At 49.4% G+C, this 23,682-nt stretch overlaps 1 protein-coding gene across 3 annotated transcripts in view; it reads right to left on the bottom strand.

The window, feature by feature from the left end:
- The window catches only part of LOC139765849 (cytosolic phospholipase A2-like), a 144,508-nt gene that overhangs the window by 83,253 nt on the left and 37,573 nt on the right, over positions 1-23,682 (bottom strand). For all 3 annotated transcript variants that reach the window (XM_071693690.1, XM_071693691.1, XM_071693689.1), the window contains exons 2-3: positions 5,224-5,297; positions 106-154 (exon numbers count right to left, since the gene is read on the bottom strand). In XM_071693690.1, the coding sequence (XP_071549791.1) occupies positions 106-154; positions 5,224-5,239 (65 nt within the window). In that variant the 5' untranslated portion in view covers positions 5,240-5,297. The remainder of the gene's footprint in view (positions 1-105; positions 155-5,223; positions 5,298-23,682) is intronic.

The raw sequence follows: 23,682 nt of genomic DNA, 5'->3' as shown, positions 1-23,682 counted from the left end.
TGTTACCTCGCCGGCGCCAGCATTGGTGAACACATACACACAAGCGATAAGCAAGACAAGGTGACAATATGGCAGATAAACAAGATAAGAACAAGAAACACTCACTCGCTCTGCTCTCTGGTGAACCTCCGCCACTGGTAAAGCGCTCTCGGCCCTGTAAGGTACACGGTACAGTCAGGGTACGTGGGGTACATACAGTGGCAGACATGGTGGTACATAAAGTGGGTACACTGGTAGTACACATGGGTTCGGCGGTATATTCAGTGTTACATGTGGTGGTCCAGTCAATATTACATATGGTGGTACACTTTGTGTTACATGTGGTGTGATACTAGTGGTACAATATGTTACATACGGTGGTACACTTTGTGTTACATGTGGTGTGACACTAGTGGTACAATATGTTACACATGGTGGTACACATTGTGTTACATGTGGTGCAATACAAGTGGTACAATATGTTACATATGGTGGTACACATTGTGTTACATGTGGTGCAATACAAGTGGTACAATATGTTACATATGGTGGTACACATTGTGTTACATGTGGTGCAATACAAGTGGTACAATATGTTACATATGGTGGTACACTTTGTGTTACATGTGGCGCAATACAAGTGGTACAATATGTTACATATGGTGGTACACTTTGTGTTACATGTGGTGTGATACTAGTGGTACAATACGTTACATATGGTGGTACACTTTGTGGTACATACGATGTAGCACGCAGTGTCACACGTGGCGGTACACACTGTTACATACGGCTGGTACAGCGTTACTTACCGTGGTACAGTGATGGTACTGCGTTACGCTGTGACGATACATCTTCATTCTGTACCTCCCTAAAACCCACCACCGAAACAAGGAACAGGTAGTTACGTCTACTACGCTAACAACGTAACTATTTCTGCCATTACGTTAACCATATACATCATCACCGCCTCTCTTCTGTATCGTAAACACACGACAACTTACGAAACATCGTGGGATTTACAGGAAGCACTCAACTGTATTTGTCTGACTCATTCTGTAAGCTGCCAAGATATCCTACTGACTGACTCATGCTTGAGCTGCCAAGATATCCTACTGACTGACTCATGCTTGAGCTGTCAAGATATCCTATTGACTGACTCATGCTTGAGCTGCCAAGATATCCTACTGACTGACTCATGCTTGAGCTGCCAAGATATCCTACTGACTGACTCATGCATGAGCTGCCAAGATATCCTACTGACTGACTCATGCTTGAGCTGCCAAGATATCCTACTGACTGACTCATGCATGAGCTGCCAAGATATCCTACTGACTGACTCACGCTTTAGCTGCCAAGATATCCTACTGACTGACTCATGCTTGAGCTGCCAAGATATCCTACTGACTGACTCATGCTTGAGCTGCCAAGATATCCTACTGACTGACTCATGCTTGAGCTGCCAAGATATCCTACTGACTGACTCATGCTTGAGCTGCCAAGATATCCTACTGACTGACTCATGCTTGAGCTGCCAAGATATCCTACCCTCTGACTCATGCTTGAGCTGCCCTACTGACTGACTCATGCTTGAACTGCCACGACATCCTACTGACTCATTCTGTAAGCTGCCAAGATGTCCTACTGACTCATGTTTGAGCTGCAAGATATCCTACCTTCTTACTGACTGACTCATGCTTGAGCTACGAAGATATCCTACTGACTGACTCATGCTTGAGCTGCCAAGATATCCTACTGACTGACTCATGCTTGAGCTACGAAGATATCCTACTGACTGACTCATGCTTGAGCTGCCCTACTGACTGACTCACGCTTGAGCTGCCCTACTGACTGACTCATGCTTGAGCTGCCGAGATATCCTACTGACTGACTCATGCTTGAGCTGCCTAGGTATCCTACTGACTGACTCACGCTTGAGCTGCCAAGATATCCTACTGACTGACTCATGCTTGAGCTGCCAAGATATCCTACTGACTGACTCATGCTTGAGCTGCCAAGATATCCTACTGACTGACTCATGCTTGAGCTACGAAGATATCCTACTGACTGACTCATGCTTGAGCTGCCAAGATATCCTACTGACTGACTCATGCATGAGCTGCCAAGATATCCTACTGACTGACTCACGCTTTAGCTGCCAAGATATCCTACTGACTGACTCATGCTTGAGCTACGAAGATATCCTACTGACTAACTCATGCTTGAGCTGCCAAGATATCCTACTGACTGACTCATGCTTGAGCTACGAAGATATCCTACTGACTGACTCATGCTTGAGCTGCCCTACTGACTGACTCACGCTTGAGCTGCCCTACTGACTGACTCATGCTTGAGCTGCCGAGATATCCTACTGACTGACTCATGCTTGAGCTGCCTAGGTATCCTACTGACTGACTCACGCTTGAGCTGCCAAGATATCCTACCCTCTGACTCATTCTGTAAGCTGCCTAGGTCTCCTACCATCAGACCCATTCGTATGCTCCCACGATATCCTACTATGACCCTCCTCTGGGGCTGGCAAACAATAATGACGTTCAAAAGTCCCAAAGTGAAGCTACGAATGAAAAAAAAATAAATATTAAACCTTAACCACTATGATGTACACAGCTTTCAGACTTCACTGATAACTGGTTCAAACTGCGTCCATTCGAGGTATCACAGCGACGATAGCGAACAACTGCCCTTGTGAGCTATTAGACTGCAGTAACAAACTGCTGTGAGGGACATTTGATCCTAAATAGCGGTGAGTTAAGCAATACAGAGGGGTAGGATGGGTTCTGTGTAAGTCTGGTCACTTGTGAGAGGTTCAGAGGCAAGGAATAGTGATGATTACTAAGGTGGAGAGCTGACCTGCTGTCTGGGGGATGAAGCAGACGACGAGGGAGGTGAAAAGGGGGGATCTCGTCTTTCCAGAGAACAAAAGCACATCGGGTGATCTTAATCAGTGGGATCAGTGACGGAACCTGATACGAGAATTACATGAGACTCGGAGGGGCAGAAACGGTTTAAATGGTGGTAAAGGGACATCATCACAGACTGAATGGAAGGCTACACGCCTCCGAAGTATAAGTGGATGACATGCGTAGGAACGCGAGGGATAGGAGACGGCTGGCTAGCATCACGACCTAAGGCCTATATGACTAGCTCAAGCCGGGGACGCTGTGGCATCTGCATCTGCTTTTAAGACGAGGAGGGAGGACCTCGACGTCTATAGACAAGCGGTGGGCAACATTTGTATCGGGGGTGAAATGGGGTTGGATGTCTCTTTGAGTGTGCTAGGAGCGAGAGGAGGCGCTCAGGGACAGAGCGCCAGCTGGGGCACACTAAGTCCTGCCCAGCATCAGGCCTGGAAGCGGGAGGAAATGGCAACTACAGGGGACTGGGATGGATCCGGACGCCTGTACAGCATAGGGAAGACAGCGTCATCAAGAATGAATGTGGAGTGAGGAGCAACGTGCTTTCTTCCACACACACACACACACACACACACACACACACACACACATACACACACACACAGATAGACAGAAAGATAGATAGACAGTTTATTGACCACAACAAGATAAGATTGACATTAAGCATACATAAATACAATTAAACGTTAAATCTAAAGTAACAATAATCACTAAATCCACTTTTAATGTTGATAATGTAGTCCGCAGAATATTATCTTAAAAGTTATTTAATCATACATTTCTAATATCTTAAAAAATCATTTCACAACATGTATCATGGGGAAAATCAGGTGCAAAAAGGTCCTCTAAATCTTATGAAGTTATACATATGTCTGATGTTTTGTGTCAAAGAACAATTTTCAATCACATGCCTCTTAGTTTGTACACCTCCACCACAAATACACACACGTTCTTCAAAAGGTATGCGGCCACGTCCCCCTTCTATTCCACACACACACACACACACACACACACACACCGGAGCCCCGTCCTGCAAAGCGTCCCTGTACTTCTCCGAGTTCTTGTCCCTCCGACCTATATACAAAAGGTCTTCCAGCCACCCCGGGGAAAATTGTGTGCATAACTGTTGTAAGTATCTCGGAAGGTCGACCCTACTTATAAATAGCATCACTGTTATATATACTTATGTTCCTATGAGTCCACGGGGAAAATGAAACACGAAAAGTTCCCAAGTGCACTTTCGTGTAATAATCATTTTCCCCGTGGACTCATAGGAATATCTTGATCACGCGCAAAATTGTGATCCTTTCCAATATACTTATGTACGAACAGCATCACTGCTCTGTAAGGCACACATTGATGCCCGTGGCCCACCACCTGGGCAGATAACTGGCTGCTCGCCGAGACAAATGCGTCTCACAAGAGGTAAATATGAGTGTGTGTTAAGGTCTTCGCCACACGCCAAGGTTCGTGCGCTAGACACTCACATTCACTGCGCTGCCCTCGCGTACATCCGTGTGTCGGTGACCCCGGGAGAGTCACTGTTACTGGAAAAAAGTAAAAAAAAAACTGGGAATACTGACGGCTCAGTCCAGGCGACCCAGTGAGAGATTAGAGATTAAGAACATCACTTCTATCTCGTCTACTTTCGTCTACCGTTAATGCACGCGGCTTATCTACCTCACGGCACACGCGAGCGGGGAGTAGGACCCGCCGGAGAGGGCCAGTTTGAGAAAGACCAACAAAAGCGCGCGACACACGGACGTCTTTTAGAGAGGAACGCAATCTGGCCTCCCGACCGACGACCCCCCCAGCTCACTCCAGCATGACTTCGACAACGCGAGCGACAAGAGACTTTCACGGCGAGCATCGCGGAGCAAGGACGACCCGACATTTATTAGGAATATCTTAAAAAAGAAAATGAAAGAGAAAAAACCCCAGCAGCAGCGAGTCTTTTTTCGTGACCATTTCTGGCGCTAATCCAACTCGACCCCCGCGGAGCACTTCCTACACAACGCAGCTCGTATCCATTTACGTCAACGTATCGTTGTGAATCCTCAACCGGATTTCTGTTTCTATTCCCCCCCCCCCCTCATTTCCAGCAAGATTTGCTCTGTCAGCATGAGTTTCTCTCTCTCTCTCTCTCTCTCTCTCTCTCTCTCTCTCTCTCTCTCTCCCGACGTCCTCTGGTGGTTTCCCCCTCTCCACCTCCCAGTCTTCCGACGGTGTATGGGAATGTTCCCCAAACTGGGCCAGTTTAAGGAGTTAGTAACATGGTTCCCTTGACGGTGATCAGTCCATGCAATCTTACCTATGTCTAAATTCATGGCGAGCGTCCCTCTCTCTCTCTCTCCTTCCCTCCAAGGACCTCACAGCACGACCGATCTGCAAACAACGAGAAGAAGAAAAAAATAAAAGGTCATTTTTTTTTTTGGAGTTACCGTAAAAGGCAAGGCCTTAATAAGATGATATCAATAAGGAAGTCTGTTTGTGCGAGAATATATTTTCAGGGGGTCTGTCTACAGTTAACAACTTTATAGATGGTCGAGGCGAAGGGGACATAGATTATAACCAAATACCAGATAGAGAGATCGTAATTATATAGCCGGCCAGGATTTTCGAGCAACAAGGACTGACGCGCGTTTTCTATGATGTGGTCAAGAGCTCGGAGCAGGAGACGTGCTGCGGGAGGACGGTCTTGGGGTGGGTCTCGGATGGGCTGACGTGCTGCGGAGGGCGACTTCAGTGACCGGCTCCTGCAGGGTAAGGCTTTCCCACGCCACAACCCGGCTTCTCCTGCCCTCTGAACGTGTAACCCACTGGGAGCGTGAGGAGGGAGAGCCCCCCGAGACACGTACACAAATGGAACAGGGGAACAAGAGGAACACTGCTATCCAGACGGGGAAACGCTTGGAATGGTGGGAACCGAAGACAGAGGAGCAGTGACAGCGTAAACACAATGGCATGGGCGGAACTGAAGTGGCCCTAGACAGGAGAGAGAGAGAGAGAGAGAGAGAGAGAGAGAGAGAGAGAGAGAGAGAAACATAACAGCGCCTTTACGACCAGATCTCGAACGCAGGCAGACAAAAGACACACGCAGCCACAGACGTAATGTATAAAGTATATGGGAGTGACTGATTCAGGCATATACATACTACAGTTGTGGGCACACCAAAACGCCATCGGACCCAGCGCAGAGGCAAGGACACAATCGCAAACACGCACGCGGGAAGGACACACGGACGCAGACGCAGACGCAACTAGGTAAATAAAGAGGAGCGATGGGGGGGAACGGAAACATCGGGCGATATCCTGGAGCGTCAGTCTGCTACTGGTAGCCAATCCGTGACGTCACTAAACACACACGTATACACGCGTGGCTCAGGAAATGCTGTAATCACTGCCATAAGTAACACGCAGTGCGACCACAGCGGCCATATAAACCATTACTCTATCTTATGTCCAAGATAATGAAGGGCTGCCACCCGCACGGCACACTACATTAGTTATAAACCCACCCGCCCATCCCATAAAGACAACAAACCCAGGCAGTAATTACGGGCCGCTCAAGCTTAGCCTAACGTCTTAAATGTTTGGTTCTCTGTCGAGCAATGGGCTAGTCCGCACGACCAGTTATATACATGCATCAGTGTTAAGTTGAATGTACTGTATATGTGATGTCTCCATGGTTGTTTAATTTGTTTATGGATGGGGTTGTTAGGGAGGTAATGCAAGAGTTTTGGAAAGAGGGGCAAGTATGAAGTCTGTTGGGGATGAGAGAGCTTGGGAAGTGAGTCAGTTGTTGTTCGCTGATGATACAGCGCTGGTGGCTGATTCATGTGAGAAACTGCAGAAGCTGGTGACTGAGTTTGGTAAAGTAGGTGGAAGAAGAAAGTTAAGAGTAAATGTGAATAAGAGCAAGGTTATTAGGTACAGTAGGGTTGAGGGTCAAGTCAATTGGGAGGTGAGTTTGAATGGAGAGAAATTGGAGGAACTGAAGTGTTTTAGATATCTGGGAGTGGATCTGGCAGCGGATGGAACCATGGAAGCGGAAGTGGATCATAGGGTGGGGGAGGGGGCGAAAATTCTGGGGGCCTTGAAGAATGTGTGGAAGTCGAGAACATTATCTCGGAAAGCAAAAATGGGTATGTTTGAAGGAATAGTGGTTCCAACAATGTTGTATGGTTGCGAGGCGTGGGCTATGGATAGAGTTGTGCGCAGGAGGATGGATGTGCTGGAAATGAGATGTTTGAGGACAATGTGTGGTGTGAGGTGGTTTGATCGAGTGAGTAACGTAAGGGTAAGAGAGATGTGTGGAAATAAAAAGAGCGTGGTTGAGAGAGCAGAAGAGGGTGTTTTGAAGTGGTTTGGGCACATGGAGAGAATGAGTGAGGAGAGATTGACCAAGAGGATATATGTGTCGGAGGTGGAGGGAACGAGGAGAAGAGGGAGACCAAATTGGAGGTGGAAAGATGGAAAGATTTCTTTCGTCTGTTTCCTTGCGCTACCTCGCAAACGCGGGAGACAGCGACAAAGTATAATAAATAAATATAAATAATATATATATATATATATATATATATATATATATATATATATATATATATATATATATATATATATATATATTGGAAAAGATCACAATTTTTTTTTTTTTTTGCGCGTGATCAAGATATTCCTACGAGTCCACGGGGAAAATGAAACACGAAAAGTTCCCAAGTGCACTTTCGTGTAATAATCACATCATCAGGAGAGACACAAGAGAGAAATATAACAGTCAGTTGATATAAATCGAAGAGATGAAGCTAAGACGCCATTTGGTAAACATGTGATTGTCCATGTTTACCAAATGGCGTCCTAGCTCCGTCTCTTCGATGTATATCAACTGACTGTTATATTTCTCTCTTGTGTCTCCCCTGATGATGTGATTATTACACGAAAGTGCACTTGGGAACTTTTCGTGTTTCATTTTCCCCGTGGACTCATAGGAATATATATATATCGTAGATCCCCGTCTGAATTCTCCATTACCATACCGTACATCTTTTTAAACTTCTGTAAGCTATTTCACAATTACTGTATCTTTATCCATTTGCTCCATTCTTACAACAATCATTTAGTATTTCTAGACATCTTTTCTAAACCGTTTCTTGCTAAATTTCATGTTGTGTGTTGGTGTATCCCGAAAGGCTGTGATCAAATCACTCCCGACTCTTTCCTTTCCCATGGCGAGGAAATTTAAGGCCATCTTTGTTCCTCTCCTCTGCACCTTCTCTATCAACTCTTTGTGCTTCTCAATGCGAGTTGACCAAATTTAAGAAACAACTTCTAGTTTTGGCCTTATGTAGGATGTAAATAACTTGATCATACTACTGTAATATCTGCCAACAGAATTTGTCTCCTTTACTGTTGCCATTAATGTGGGACTCTGGGACAGGCTTGGGACTATATGGTCCCTCTCACATATAGATTTCCCAAGCTTATTTCCAGGCAGATTATGTGTATACTAGCGTTCTCTCACTGTGTCCCATCCTCGTGACTTGACACTGGATTTCATCGATCATGTGCAACACCAACTTGTGAGTTTGTCTAAGTTTCTCTTGTACGTTGCTGCAATCCTCCTCGCTACCTAATTTCCACATCACCTTGGCATCATCCGCAAACATGTTCACGGTTGGATTCCGAACCTTCTGGCAAGTCACTCACGAGGACCAAGAACAATGGTCCCAGGACCGGACCCTGCCGCACGCCGCTGGTGACTTAGACCCTCTTCGGGAAGGCTTGCTTGATATGCGTCCTCTGCCGCTGCTTTCCACTGAGGTAATCGTATATCTACCGAAGGAATCTTCCTCCATATTAGTGACTCAATGTCCAAATTTTCTTACCAACCTCATGTGCGGTACGGCGTCAAACGCTTTCTCGCAGTCCAGACAGAGACGATCCACCCAGCCTTCTCTCCCTTTGCCTACAACAGAAATCACTCACTGAACTCTAAGAGGTTCGTCACACACACACACACAACCTTTCCCTGAAATCATGTCGTCTCTCACTTAATTATCAGTCTTCCCTCCGCAGGATGTCGTCTATTTGGTCTCTGATGGTCTTTACCCCCAGTACCATACAGGCCACAGTCCTCAGGGAGAGGGGTCTGCAGTTCAGCATCTCCTTCCCCGGTCCGCAAGTCTTACAGAGAGGTATGTGACTGATTTGATTTGCGCCGGGTAACCGCTGCAAAATTGTGGTGCACCCTAGGTTCATCCTGTGAGCAGGAGCGCAAAAGGATTACAGGGGTCACAAAGGGTCTCAGCCAGACCCCCAAAGTGGGTTGATATTACATAAGATGTTACAAAGTCGATTCATTACAGATGTTTCACCACATACATTACACAGTTTCATCTGGTAAGTTTTCTACCCACTCGATGCAAAAAGTGGATACAAACTTAAAAGTTACAGACATCATCTTATGAACAATAAGACGGTTATGATTGCTCGTTCCCACGCCCTTTCTCCTGCAGACCCTAAAACATCTCAAACTGTTTGTGAAAAGGTTTACAACAAACATCGTTAGCACAGAGAGAGAGAACTTTCAGCCTCATGAGGGTCAAGACCCATAGGCATTCTGTGCTACCTCCAAAAACCTCAAAGCTTTCCAAGACGTCCTCTTCTCCCTCACTCCATCTCACTTGTGTTACATTTCCAAGGCGTCCTCTTCTCCCTCACTCCATCTCATTCTATGCTACCTCCAAAAACCTCAAAGCTTTCTAAGACGTCCTCTTCTCCCTCACTCCATCTCATTCTGTGCTACCTCCAAAAACCTCAAAGCTTTCTAAGACGTCCTCTTCTCCCTCACTCCATCTCACTTGTGTTACAGAGACACTGCGTCTTCTACCGTCCCTCACACATCCTTAGATCGTCATCTTCTTTACCTCTCTCCCTCTGAATCCCTTCGTCCGCTTAGGTGGCCTTTGTCTGAACCGATGCATTTGGGGAAGGGGCTTGGATTATACTCCTCTACCTCGTCCACAATGTTCCTCTCAAAGTTTCTCTGTTAGGTAGTGGGCAGCCACTGACGAGGGAGGTATACTATTGGTACTACCCACCTGGATACTGGTGTGTGTGTGTGTGTGTGTGTGTGTAAGGTGTGTGGGTGTCGGTACGATGGGTGCAGGTGTGTGGTATATAGGTGTGTGGTGTGTAGGTACTGGTGTGTGTGTGTGTGTGTGTGTGTGTGTGTGTGTGTGTGTGTGTAAGGTGTGTGGGTGTCGGTACGATGGGTGCAGGTGTGTGGTATATAGGTGTGTGGTGTGTAGGTACCGGTACGGTGGAGTGCAGGTGTGTGGTATGGTGGTGTGTGGTGTGTAGGTACCGGTACGGTGGAGCGCAGGTGTGTGGTGTGTAGGTACCGGTATGGTGGAGTGCAGGTGTGTGATACGTAGGTGCCGGTACGGTGGGTGCAGGTGTGGCGGGCGGGGTGTAGGTGTGTCGAAAGTAGGTGCTGGTATGGTGGGTGCAGGTGTGTAGGTTTGCAGGTGTATGTTACCCATGCCTGAAGGCGAGGAGGGTGTATACACACACACACACACACACACACACACACGTGCAGGGTTGCGATTGTAGGTGGGCAGGTGTGTGTGTGTGTACTTACCCATTTAGAGAGTACGAGGAGAGGAAGCTCTGGACTCGTGAGTCACCGTGCCTTGAACTCTGTCTATCATACGTCCTTTAAACCTTCGTACGCTGTCACCATACACATCACTTAATCTACTCCACTCGCGCACTTCCCTTGGTACGATACGACCATTATCTTCGTATCTTTCTTGAAGTATACTGCTTTACTTTCCTGTTACAACCCCAAAACCCCCCCTTGGCTGCTCTATCTTCGTGCCTTTCGAAGAACTGTTCAACTGCTGACATCACGAAACTGGTTTAGAAACTTGAAGGTTGTGATCGTGTACGTAGGCGTGATGGTGTGTGGTGTGTAGGTGTGCGCGCGTGGTATTCGTGCAAGCAGAGGGGTAGGTATGTGGTGTGCAGGTGTGTAGCAGTGTTCATGCGTGTTGGTGTGTGGTATTCATGTAAGCAGGTGTGTGGTACTCATGTATGCAGGTGTGTGTGGTATTCATGTAGGTAGGTGTGTGAGTGTGTGTGGTACTCATGTATGCAGGTGTGTGGTATTCATGTAGGCAGGTGTGTGTGTGTGGTACTCATTTATGCAGGTGTGTGGTATTCATGTAGGCAGGTGTGTGTGTGTGTGGTACTCATGTTTGCAGGTGTGTGGGTGTGTAGTATTAATGTAAGCAGGTGTGTGTGTGTGTGTAGTACTCATGTAAGTAGGTGTGTGGGAGTGTAGTATTCATGTAAGCAGATGTGTGGGTGTGTAGTACTCATGTAAGCAGGTGTGTAGATGTGTGGTACTCATGTAAGCAGGTGTGTGTGGGTGTGTGGTAATCATTTAAGCAGGTGTATAGGTTTGTGGTGTGGCGTGCAGGTGTGTGGTATATATTTATATATGCATGGTCATGTACAAGTGATGGATTCACGTACGTCAGGTAAATACACCAGTTCCTGGAACAGCGAGTTCGGAGGAGGTAGGAGGTGTATGGATGAGAGGGAGGTTTGTGAAAGCCAGCACTTCACCCACTGAACACTGAGCACAAGGCGAACCCCGCACTCACCTGTCACCAGTGTGTGTGTGTGTGTGTGTGTGTGTGTGTGTGTGTGTGTGTGTGTGTGTGTGTGTGTGTGTGTGTGTGTGCGTGTGTGTTTGTAACTATATGTACTGTACGGAGAGGGAGCTTTACAATCGTGGGGGGGGGGGGCTGGATCTCTTAAACATCTGCCATCAATTATTCAAAATTCTTCCATTCGATCAACTTTTTTAAAAAAAGTTTTATCACTCACTTTTACTGCACCCATCAGCCACTCCTATTCTACCTAAGTACTTCTTGACGTCTCTTTTTTTTCTAGTACGTTTCTCACACGCTCTCTCGCTTCTGTTCTCTCGAACAATGGAACAGAGCGACGATATCAACACGTTCACCCAGAAACCTGATGGTTGTGGACATGCCACCTCTCACTCCTCTCTCTTCTATGGGGGTACATTTACGAGTCCCTTTCACCATTACTCAACCGCTCTTTAATTGTTGTATCATCACCGCTTCCCTCCTCTGGACCTCCTTAATCAAGTCTGGTATATTGTGGGTCTGTCCTAGAATACGGTGCAAGGATTTTCTGGCGTTCTTTCACTTCTCCATATACTTATTTACTACTTTATTATTGGTCAGTAGATAATCTGTCTCTTCCACTGTCCTCTTCCACTGTGACCCTGGCGACGAGTGAGGTATAAATGTAGCCCAAGTCCCCCTTACACACAGATTCCTACAGCTTGCTTTTAATTAGGTGATTTTAGTGTGTGTGTGTGTGTGTGTGTGTGTGTGTGTGTGTGTGTGTGTGTGTGTGTGTGTGTGTGTGTGTGTGTGTAGAAGCCGGGACTCAATATGGCCACCGGGACACATCCGTGGCACATATGGCCACCAGGACACAACCAGATGACAGGTATGGCCACCAGTACACAGCAGGGTTGCAGGTATGGCCACCAGTACACAGCAGGGTTCCAGGTATGGCCACCAGTACACAGCAGGGTTGCAGGTATGGCCACCAGTACACAGCAGGGTTGCAGGTATGGCCACCAGTACACAGCAGGGTTGCAGGTATGGCCACAAGTACACAGCAGGGTTGCAGGTATGGCCACCAGTACACAGCAGGGTTGCAGGTATGGCCACCAGTACACAGCAGGGTTGCAGGTATGGCCACCAGTACACAGCAGGGTTGCAGGTATGGCCACCAGTACACAGCAGGGTTGCAGGTATGGCCACCAGTACAGAGCAGGGTTCCAGGTATGGCCACCAGTACACAGCAGGGTTGCAGGTATGGCCACCAGTACACAGCAGGGTTGCAGGTATGGCCACCAGTACACAGCAGGGTTGCAGGTATGGCCACCAGTACACAGCAGGGTTCCAGGTATGGCCACCAGTACACAGCAGGGTTGCAGGTATGGCCACCAAGACACACCTGAGTGTCAGATATGGCCACCAGAACCCAGCCGTTTGGCAAATATGGCCATGGGGACACAGCAGGGTAAGGCCACCAGGACCTATACCGCCGGGGCAAAACATTTGACAAACAGAGCGGATCAGCGCCCCCGGGGCCAGGAGATAAATGCCACGGGAGAGGCGACCTTCGGCAGGAGGGAGACAAGGGCGCGCGGGGTGGATCCGTGTGTGGGGCAGTCCGAAGCCGCTCCTGGCCCGGGTGAATGACTCAGCCAGGGATTTCCTCAAAACTTTCTCCCTACTGTTGTCCATCGCCAGGCTGGCCCCCATCGGTGTTGCAGACGTCTGACGAAGGCATGAGAGTGTTGCAGACGTCTGACGAAGGCATGCAAGTGTTGCAGACGTCGGACGAAGGCATGCGAGTGTTGCAGACGTCGGATGAAGACATGCGAGTGTTGCAGACGTCGGATGAAGGCATGCGAGTGTTGCAGACGTCGGATGAAGGCATGCGAGTGTTGCAGACGTCGGATGAAGGCATGCGAGTGTTGCAGACGTAAGATGAAGGCATGCGAGTGTTGCAGACGTCGGATGAAGGCATGCGAGTGTTGCAGATCTCTGATGAAGGCATGCAAGTGTTGCAGACCTTGGTTGAAGGCATGCGAGTGTTGCAGATGTCTATTGAAGGCATGCAAGTGTTGCATACGTTGGTTGAAGGCATGCGAGTGTTGCAGACGTCGGATGACGGCATGCAAGTGTTGCAGATGTCTGACGGGGGTACGCAAGTGTTGCAGATGTCTGACGAGGGTACGCAAGTGTTGCAGACGTCGGACGAAGGCATGCGAGCGTAGCAGACGTCGGATGAAGGCATGCAAGTGTTGCAGACGTCGGACGAAGGCATGCGAGCGTTGCAGACGTCGGATGAAGGCATGCAAGTGTTGCAGACGTCGGACGAAGGCATGCGAGTGTTGCAGACGTCTGACGAAGGCATGCAAGTGTTCGCAGACGTCTGACGAAGGCAAGTGTATAACAAACAGACTGTACCGACCAGAAGGGGGCCAGCTTTCACTCAAGTTATCCCATTCGCTGGGGATATTTGCTGTTACGTAAAAGGAGCACACCCGCGCACACAGTCTCTCAAACCCACCCACACCTACACACACACACACACGCACTCACTCTCTAACACTCACACACTCGGCAGAATGAAGAGATCCGTGTTATGGGAAGAGCCCGGAGGCTTTAAATCTGCCTACTTCGGAAGAGAGAAGAGTGACGAGCGATCTGATCACAAGCTTTAGGTGATCAAAAACACCAGATCGAAGACGTGGACAGAAGTACACAATTCTTCGAAAGACGTAAGGATCGAGCAAGCAGAGGACATAAACATAATACGGAGTAAGAAAATTGTCAAAAAGATATCAAGAAGTTCTTTTACATCGTAAGAAATGGTGGTATGATATGACTGGAGACATGGTCAATGCAGACATCATACATACATCTAAGGAACAGTATGATAGCAGTAGGGTATGCTTAAGAAATGGGGGCCCCACGAGCGTCAAAACTCCCTCCCCGTGCAGTACAAAATAGGTAATTACCCACGAATCAAACCGAATATCTTGCGGATCATGTATACAAAACACGTAGTAGTGAGGACTGCTAGAACCAACAGAGAGGCTCTGAGAGGCGGCAGCGTTGATCTGATACGCGGCTGATGAAATTCAACCCCACCAAAACGCAAGGGGATGAAGGTGAGGCGAAGGACTGAGGTCGGGGCTGTAAATACCATCTTGATGCAGGGCAATAATCCTTATCTTAATGTGAGGGAGAGAAGGCCCGACACACAACCCACTCTCTCACGAGAGAGACTGGCTAACGGAACCAGATTACATCACATTGGGCAATATTAACATCACCTACCAGAACACGAGACGCAGAGAAATATATCGAAAGATGATGTATGATCAGAGCCGACATGAGACCTTAAGTCAAAGTCCGCGTGACTAAACTGGTCACTCCACCTCGGAAGATATGAAGATCTTCATGGAGAGGCGTCCAGCAGCATGCAAAAATAGAATGCCACTCGAAAGACAAGAGCCAGACTACAGGGAGAGGTCAACATTCACACATTTCCAAAGAGAAAGTAGGAGGAAAGACAGACATAAGTACACCTTATAAGTACCTCAACACTTCAGACGATATTAGAATGAAGCAGATACTCTATAAGTAAAAGGAGCATGTCGACCAGACGATATAAAAGACAGGATCCTCTTTACACCACGCCGGGAAGGACGAGGGAATACTCCAGCAGTCATAAAGTGAGGGACAACTTGAAGATGCTTAATGAGTATGTTGCATGAGGGGAGCAAATTGATTTACGAAACTGTCACAGCAGAGATAGGGTAAGAGATGAGGCCACGAGTGTAAACTCCCTCCCCCCCCACACAGACAGTGGTAGGTGGGGTGTACATCCACCTACCAGGCAAGTGGTACCATCTGGTAGTACCACCATCTGGTTATCGAGGTGGTTAGTGACGGAGTGACGGTCAAACAGCACTGGGCTGTCTGTCTCGTTTCCCTTCGTGGTAGCTCTCTCTCTCTCCCCCGGCTGCACACACACACACACACACACACACACACACACACACACACACACACGTGGACTGCTGGCATCAGCCCAACAATCACCACCTCTGCTCCTCCAACGTGACACTTGAGAACACGTAATACATACATCCCTTTCGCTGTAGGTCATCCACCACGGACTTCTGGCTACTGTCTCATCCATCTCGAACCTCTGGTCACTGTCTCATCCACCTCGAACCTCTGGCCACTGTCTCATCCACTAACGTACCTCCAATTACCATCTCGTACATTGCCAATCTCTTGGCTACCATCTCGCAAGAGTTACGACAGTACACCATCAATTGGTCTAGTAATTCATGCGTTTAAAACGCGCGACAGTGGCTACGACAATTCTCTGCAGGTTCTGGTTCAAGCAACATATGTATGACACATCCCAGGTTCAACTTAGCATGTATTACCTATCTCTCTACCGTGTGATCTCCGGAGGGTGGGTTTATATGTGTCACGCTGACACACGATGGAGTTCAAGGCCAAGCTGGTTTATAACAGACATTTCTCACCAGCTTCATCAATGTGTCCTAAACATCGAACGTTCGTCTGTACCGCATCAGAATACAGATCGCTCACTCAGGTCCATCATAAGGGGTGCATTCCAATGTTCCTGGACGTGTGGATGGGAACCAGTGGACGGGCCAGTGACCCCAAGACCCCCCCACCCTCTCTCTCCCCTACTGTGAGCTTTACATGGGGAAAAAAAAATATATATTGCATGTCACCTGGCCACAGGCGACCACGTCCTGTGTTGCCTAACCCACACACCATTACATGACCACAGCCACTACACGAAAACCTTCCCGCTCTCCTGCTATAAACACTATATAATATTCAGTAATATAGAAAATCGGAAGAATTATACTGACATACATCGATTTTATGTTGACAACTGAAGAGAACAATCATAGCAGGGATCACACGAGAATGCCGCAGGATAAGCCGCGTTCACGGGCCGCCCAGGGTCGAGAGCATAGGTTCGAATCACGATTGCGGCAGTCGGTCCACAGTCAACCCAGCTGTTCATCCACCCTTAGGGGTTAGTCGAAAAAATGACTACCTGGCTCAGGCTAGGATATATATATATATATATATATATATATATATATATATATATATATATATATATATATATATATATATATATATATATATGTATAGATAGATAGATAGATAGATAGATAGATAGAGAGAGAGAGAGAGAGAGAGAGAGAGAGAGAGAGAGAGAGAGAGAGAGAGAGAGAGAGAGAGAGAGAGAGAGCACAAATGGGATGGACTTGATTAGGGCCTCAGCTGCCCCTGGCGTCTCAACCCACGTAAAAAAAAAAAAAAAAGAAAAGAAAAAGATATATAATATACATACACACACTGGTGGTGAGGCAGACAGTACGGCATTCATTCTAAGATCAGGGCAAGATAACATCCCGGTAGCACACACACACACACACACACCCGGCCTGCCGTCATCACACAACACACGGCTGAGTGATGGCTAAACCAATCACCCTCACAGAGAATGCCACAGCGCTGGACCCAGTGTGATCATGTGGAGGGACTGCCTCTCTTATACCACTTCATATATACGTCGGTCACCAGAGAGATAGATAGATAGATAGATAGATAGAGAGAGAGAGAGAGAGAGAGAGAGAGAGAGAGAGAGAGAGAGAGAGAGAGAGAGAGAGAGAGAGAGAGAGAGAGAGAGAGGAACTGCAATACTTCACGTATTATTTTTCTTTTCGTATGAACAAGAGAAAAGCGTCTGAGGGCGAGGTCTGGCCTTGCCTCCCAGCACATAACACATGGCAGCAAGGACACCACACCACTGGTCTCACCAAAGGCACAACACACAAGTGCTTTTATACTGTTACAGTAAACACTGCTGCTCCTACAAACAAGTGTGTGTGCGACCGTAACCCTTACAAACAACTGTGTGCGACCGTAACCCTTACAAACAACTGTGTGTGCGACCGTAACCCTTACAAACAACTGTGTGTGCGACCGTAACCCTTACAAACAACTGTGTGTGCGACCGTAACCCTTACAAACAACTGTGTGTGCGACCGTAACCCTTACAAACAACTGTGTGTGCGACCGTAAAACCCCTGTGTGCGACCGTAACCCTTACAAACAACTGTGTGTGCGACCGTAACCCTTACAAACAACTGTGTGTGCGACCGTAACCCTTACAAACAACTGTATGTGCGACCGTAACCCTTACAAACAACTGTGTGTGCGACCGTAATCCTTACAAACAACTGTGTGTGCGACCGTAACCCTTACAAACAACTGTGTGTGCGACCGTAAAACCCTTACAAACAACTGTGTGTGCGACCGTAAAACCCTACAAACAACTGTGTATGCGACCGTAACCCCTACAAACAACTGTGAACGAACATAACTCCAGCAAACAACTGTGCGAACGAACGTAACTCCTGCAAACAACTGTGTGAATGAACGTAACTCCTGCAAACAACTGTGTGAATGAACGTAACTCCAGCAAACAACTGTGTCCGAACGTAATTCCTGCAAACAATGTGTCCGAACGTAACCCTTACAAACAACTGTGTGAACGAAGGTAACCCTTACAAACAACTGTGAGCGAACGTAACCCTTACAAACTGCGTGAACGAACGTAACTCCTACGAATAACTATGTCCGAACGTAACCCTTACAAACAACTGTGTGAACGAAGGCAACTCCTACAAACAACTGTGAACGAACGTAACTCTTGCAAACAACTGTGAACGAACGTAACTCCTACAAACAACTATGTCCGAACGTAACCCTTACAAACAACTGTGTGAACGAACGTAACTCCTACAAACAACTGCGTCCGAACGTAGCTCAAGTGCAGGGAGATTTATCCTATGATAAATCAGCCACCAGTCAAAAACCATCCAGGGTTTATTTTAAATGTATCAGTCAAATGAACAGGACAGACGGTGGACGACTGAGGCTACGCTGGAGCTCAGCTAAGACGCCTGGGTCCACCCTCACTCGCTGGAGCTCAAGCTGACTACTGTATACATCAACATACCAGTCATGACCGGGCCTGCCACAGGACGATAAGTTCCCCGTGTATCTTCAGGTTCGCCTCCACCTCCGTCAGCCCAACAGGTGGTGTGGTCTACCAACCATCTGTAGTAATAACTTAATGACTTTAATGACCATTAATGACAATTATTAAGTCGGCATACAGCATTTCCATCCTCCTGTAAGATAAAACTGGTATGAATATGCTTGGGAGAGATGCCGAGTGAACACAGATGACTCAAACTATCCCGGCAATCAGGACTTATCTCCTCTTGAGACTATCAAACTACCGATGCCTTTGCCATCTGCATCAGTCCAACATGGTCGAGTGACTTGCTGTCGTGTCTCTGGGTTGACACCGTCAGCCCGTCAGCCTGACTCTGCTGCGGGGGTGCTGTGCGACGCGCCGTCCGCCTCCCTGACCGCTCATCCACTCCCCGCCGTCCGCCTCCCTGCCCGCGCATCCACTCCTCGCCGTCCGCCTCCCTGCCCGCGTATCCACTCCCCGCCGTCCGCCTCCCTGCCCGCGCATCCACTCTCCGCCGTCCGCCTCCCTGCCCGCGCATCCACTCCCCGCCGTCCGCCTCCCTGCCCGCGCATCCACTCCCCGCCGTCCGCCTCCCTGCCCGCGTATCCACTCCCCGCCGTACGCCTCCCTGCCCGCGAATTCACTCCCCGCCGTCCGCCTCCCTGCCCGCGCATCCACTCCCCGCCGTCCGCCTCCCTGCCCGCGCATCCACTCCCCGCCGTCCGCCTCCCTGCCCGCGCATCCACTCCCCGCCGTCCGCCTCCCTGCCCGCGCATCCACTCCGCGCCTCATCTCCCGTGGTTCTTACGCGGCCGCACGACGGCGGCGCTTCAAGAAGATTCCCAAGCAGCTGCATGAGCGACCGACGGCATTACTCCTCATGTGACCCCGCTGGTGAGGAGGGGGTTGAGTGCGGTCCGACCAGAGCCAAAACAACACGTCTGGCTCTGTGTATGTTCGAGTTACGGAGGCGTCCACAACTCAAACATCTTACATCGATTCAAAGACTAATTCTCTCCCGCTTTACCCCCTGGCTACGCCAGACACATAACCAACTTTATGTTCTTTGTTAACTACGTCATTTAACAGTACTATATACAATGAATAACCACCGAACCTCTGTACGTTATATCCCTCGCACAACTGCCCAAAATTCAATGTACAACACGTGCCAACAAAGAGAAAGCAGAGAGCGTTACATATTGCTGCAACTGAAGACATATACATATATGTATATAAAAACGGGACTCCTCTGCAAGTGGGATCATCATAAGCCCCCGCTTTCACTCTTTAATAACCGGGTTAAAATAATATCTGACATCCGCTACACAGACTACACTTGAAACACATCAACAGTTTACACAGGCGAGTGTCGTAAATACCATCATCTTTTCCTTTTTTTCCCCCCATTTTTTTTTGTCCATTTCCCAGGATTGCTTGTGCAGGAGGGGGTGTCATCAGACTCACTGAGGCAGATATTAACACTCTTATTATGTCGTGTAGATCAGCCGACGACGTGAGACAATGAGGACTTTAAAGCTTCGCTCGAGTGTGTGGTACCCAGGCTGCCCTGAGACCATCACCACCACACGACGCTCGCTGCCCTGAGACCATCATCACCACACAACACTCGCTGCCCTGAGGCCATCACCACCACACAACACTCGCTGCCCTGAGACCATCACCACCACACAACACTCGTTGCCCTGAGACCATCACCACCACACAACACTCGCTGCCCTGAGACCATCACTACCACACAACACTCGCTGCCCTGAGGCCATCACCACCACACAACACTCGTTGCCCTGAGACCATCACCACCACACAACACTCGCTGCCCTGAGACCATCACCACCACACAACACTCGCTGCCCTGAGGCCATCACCACCACACAACACTCGTTGCCCTGAGGCCATCACCACCACACAACACTCGCTGCCCTGAGGCCATCACCACCACACAACACTCGCTGCCCTGAGACCATCACCACCACACAACACTCGCTGCCCTGAGACCATCACCACCACACAACACTCGCTGCCCTGAGACCATCACCACCACACAACACTCGTTGCCCTGAGGCCATCACCACCACACAACACTCGCTGCCCTGTGAACATCACCATCACAACACTCGCTGCCCTGAGACCATCACCACCACACAACACTCGTTGCCCTGAGACCATCACCACCACACGACACCCGCTGCCCTGAGACCATCATCACCAAATGACACACGCTGCCCTGAGACCATCATCACCACACAACACTCGCTGCCCTGAGACCATCACCACCACACAACACTCGCTGCCCTGAGACCATCACCACCACACGACACCCGCTGCCCTGAGACCATCATCACCAAATGACACACGCTGCCCTGAGACCATCATCACCACACAACACTCGCTGCCCTGAGACCATCACCACCACACGACACTCGCTGCCCTGAGACCATCACCACCACACGACACTCGCTGCCCTGAGACCATCACCACCACACGACACTCGCTGCCCTGAGACCATCACCACCACACGACACTCGCTGCCTTGAGACTATCACCACCACACAACACTCGCTGCCCTGAGGCCATCACCACCACACGACGCTCGCTGCCCTGAGACCATCACCACCACACGACACTCATTGCCCTCAGACTTTAACCATCACACAAGACTCGATGCCCTGAGAGCATAACCACCACACAAGACTCGCTGCCCTGTGGCCATCACTACCACACAAGACTCGCTGCCCTGAGACCATCATTACCACACAGCACTCGCTGCCCTGAGACTATCACTACCACACAACACTCGCTGCCCTGTGACCATCACCACCACACAACACTCGCTGCTCTAAGACCATCACCACCACACGATACTCGTTACCCTGAGACCATCACCAACCCACGACACTCGTTGCCCTGAGACCATCACCGACATGACACTCGCTGCCCTGAGACCATCACCACCACACGACACTCGCTGCCCTGGGACCATCAACACCACATGACACTCGCTGCCCTGAGACCACCACCACCACGATATACGTTACCCTGAGACTATCAGCACCACACGACACTCGCTGCCCTGGGACCATCACCACCACGATACACACTACCTAGAGACTATCACCACCACACGACACTCGCTGCCCTGAGAACATCACCACCACACGACACTCGCTGCCCTGAGACCACCACCACCACGATATACGTTACCCTGAGACCATCAGCACCACACGACACTCGCTGCCCTGAGACCACCACCACCACGATATACGTTACCCTGAGACCATCAGCACCACACGACACTCGCTGCCCTGGGAGGAGAAACACGAACACTTTACACAACTTGTACACTCAAGGCGTCGGTGGCGAGCAGACATCGACTGGGGCTGGTCCAATGCCGGGGGCTTCACGGGTCACGTCGGACAGTGACTGAAGCCTCGGACATGACTAGTAATGAGGATAATCTATCCATACGTTACGGTTTCTGGCCCGTGGGTGACATTGGTCGACCATCCGGGCGTCGGACAACCATACTCACACCCGACCCGGGTCAACGAGCCGTGCAGAACACAGCTGTGGCGGAGGCTAACACGCACGGACAAGACCATTTTGAACGGAGGGTTTCATACACACACACACGGGATGAGTGAGAAAAGCCTGGTCAGCTCCACGCCCGCCCACCATACGACATCCTCCCACAGCTCAGATAATACCTGAATCAACCTTTCGAGTGAATGGTGACGTGTTCTGGTTCTGCGGTCTGATGGCTGGCTTGCTAGCGTAGGCTCACTGACGCACAGCTAGTCAAGTCTGCCCCGCCACCCGCGTGCGCGGGGGAGGGGTGTGTGTCCTCTACCATTCTTGTTATCTCCTGCTGGTCTTCCTCCAGGGGACGATCAATGCAAAACAGCGACTCCTGTGAGTATATACACGACATCCAAGGGCCTCTGTGGAGAAATCCTGGAGGCTAACCTACGAGTATAAGCTGGAGCAACACTGATAATATGACATTGCACGACGAGGAGGAAGAAGATCAGATATATATAAGCCTGTCAGTTAAGACCACGGCGGTCGGTTGGGGCGGGCCTGGTGATGGCGTGTCGACTCACCTGCAGCGCGGGGTGGATGAGGTTACAGTGTCACAGGTTCGTGGGAGCGGCTGACCTCCCCCTCAACCTGAGGGCCCGTCCATGGCCATCGCTGCGCTGCACCTCGTTACTCCCCCAGCCACTCACGGGTCACTCCCTACTTTGCCCTCCGTCACCTCCCTCACACGCCACGCTCCCTAACTCCTCTCCCTCCACCTCATAGAAGCTCGAGAGACTTGGGGGAAGAGTGAGTGACGCATTTCTGGTCTACGTCCTAAGGAATCTCTCGCGTCTTGACCAACGATTGTCAAGGTCTCTACGGTGCCTTTCTCTTTTTTTAACATGTGGCACTAGTTTGTCGTCGGGGCAGGGGTGATGAGGGCTCGCGGAGCCATCACTAACCCCCCATAACTCTCTTTAATCATCGATGGTGCGAGCAGCGACTGGAGGCCTGCGTCACGGAGTTTCCTGGAAGCCAATTCAAAGCTGTGATCTGGTATTCCCTTTCTGACAGCCCGGGAGAGGGGGCGGACGGCCATCCCCAGCGGCTGGATCCGTGTGCGCCCTGTGCCCTTGTTATGATGTATGTACCTCCGGTGACGACCCCCTTGTTGAAACCTGTCCACTGGGATGCACTGCATCAATATGCCACTGGTTTCCTCTTGGTACCTGAAAGGCTAATGCATGCCACCAGTCGAGTGAGGATAATGCTGCCACTGTTTCGCGAGATGGGTGGGGTGGGATTGGGTTAATGTGAGGGAGAGTGTCTGTATATACTGTGAGGAAGGAGGGGATCGTCCCTTCCCTCCCGTCACACTTGTAAATCCACGCGTGAGACACAGTAGCTATTGTTATGATGGTTACGTGTCATCGTTAAACAGTCCCGGCCGATCAGTACCACCCACTCACACCAGCGACCA

The sequence above is a fragment of the Panulirus ornatus genome, chromosome 56 (assembly GCF_036320965.1).
Source record: "Panulirus ornatus isolate Po-2019 chromosome 56, ASM3632096v1, whole genome shotgun sequence".
NCBI classification, from domain to species: Eukaryota; Metazoa; Arthropoda; class Malacostraca; order Decapoda; family Palinuridae; genus Panulirus; species Panulirus ornatus.
Note: the sequence above shows the minus strand (reverse complement) of the source record. Positions and strands in the feature narration are given on the sequence as shown.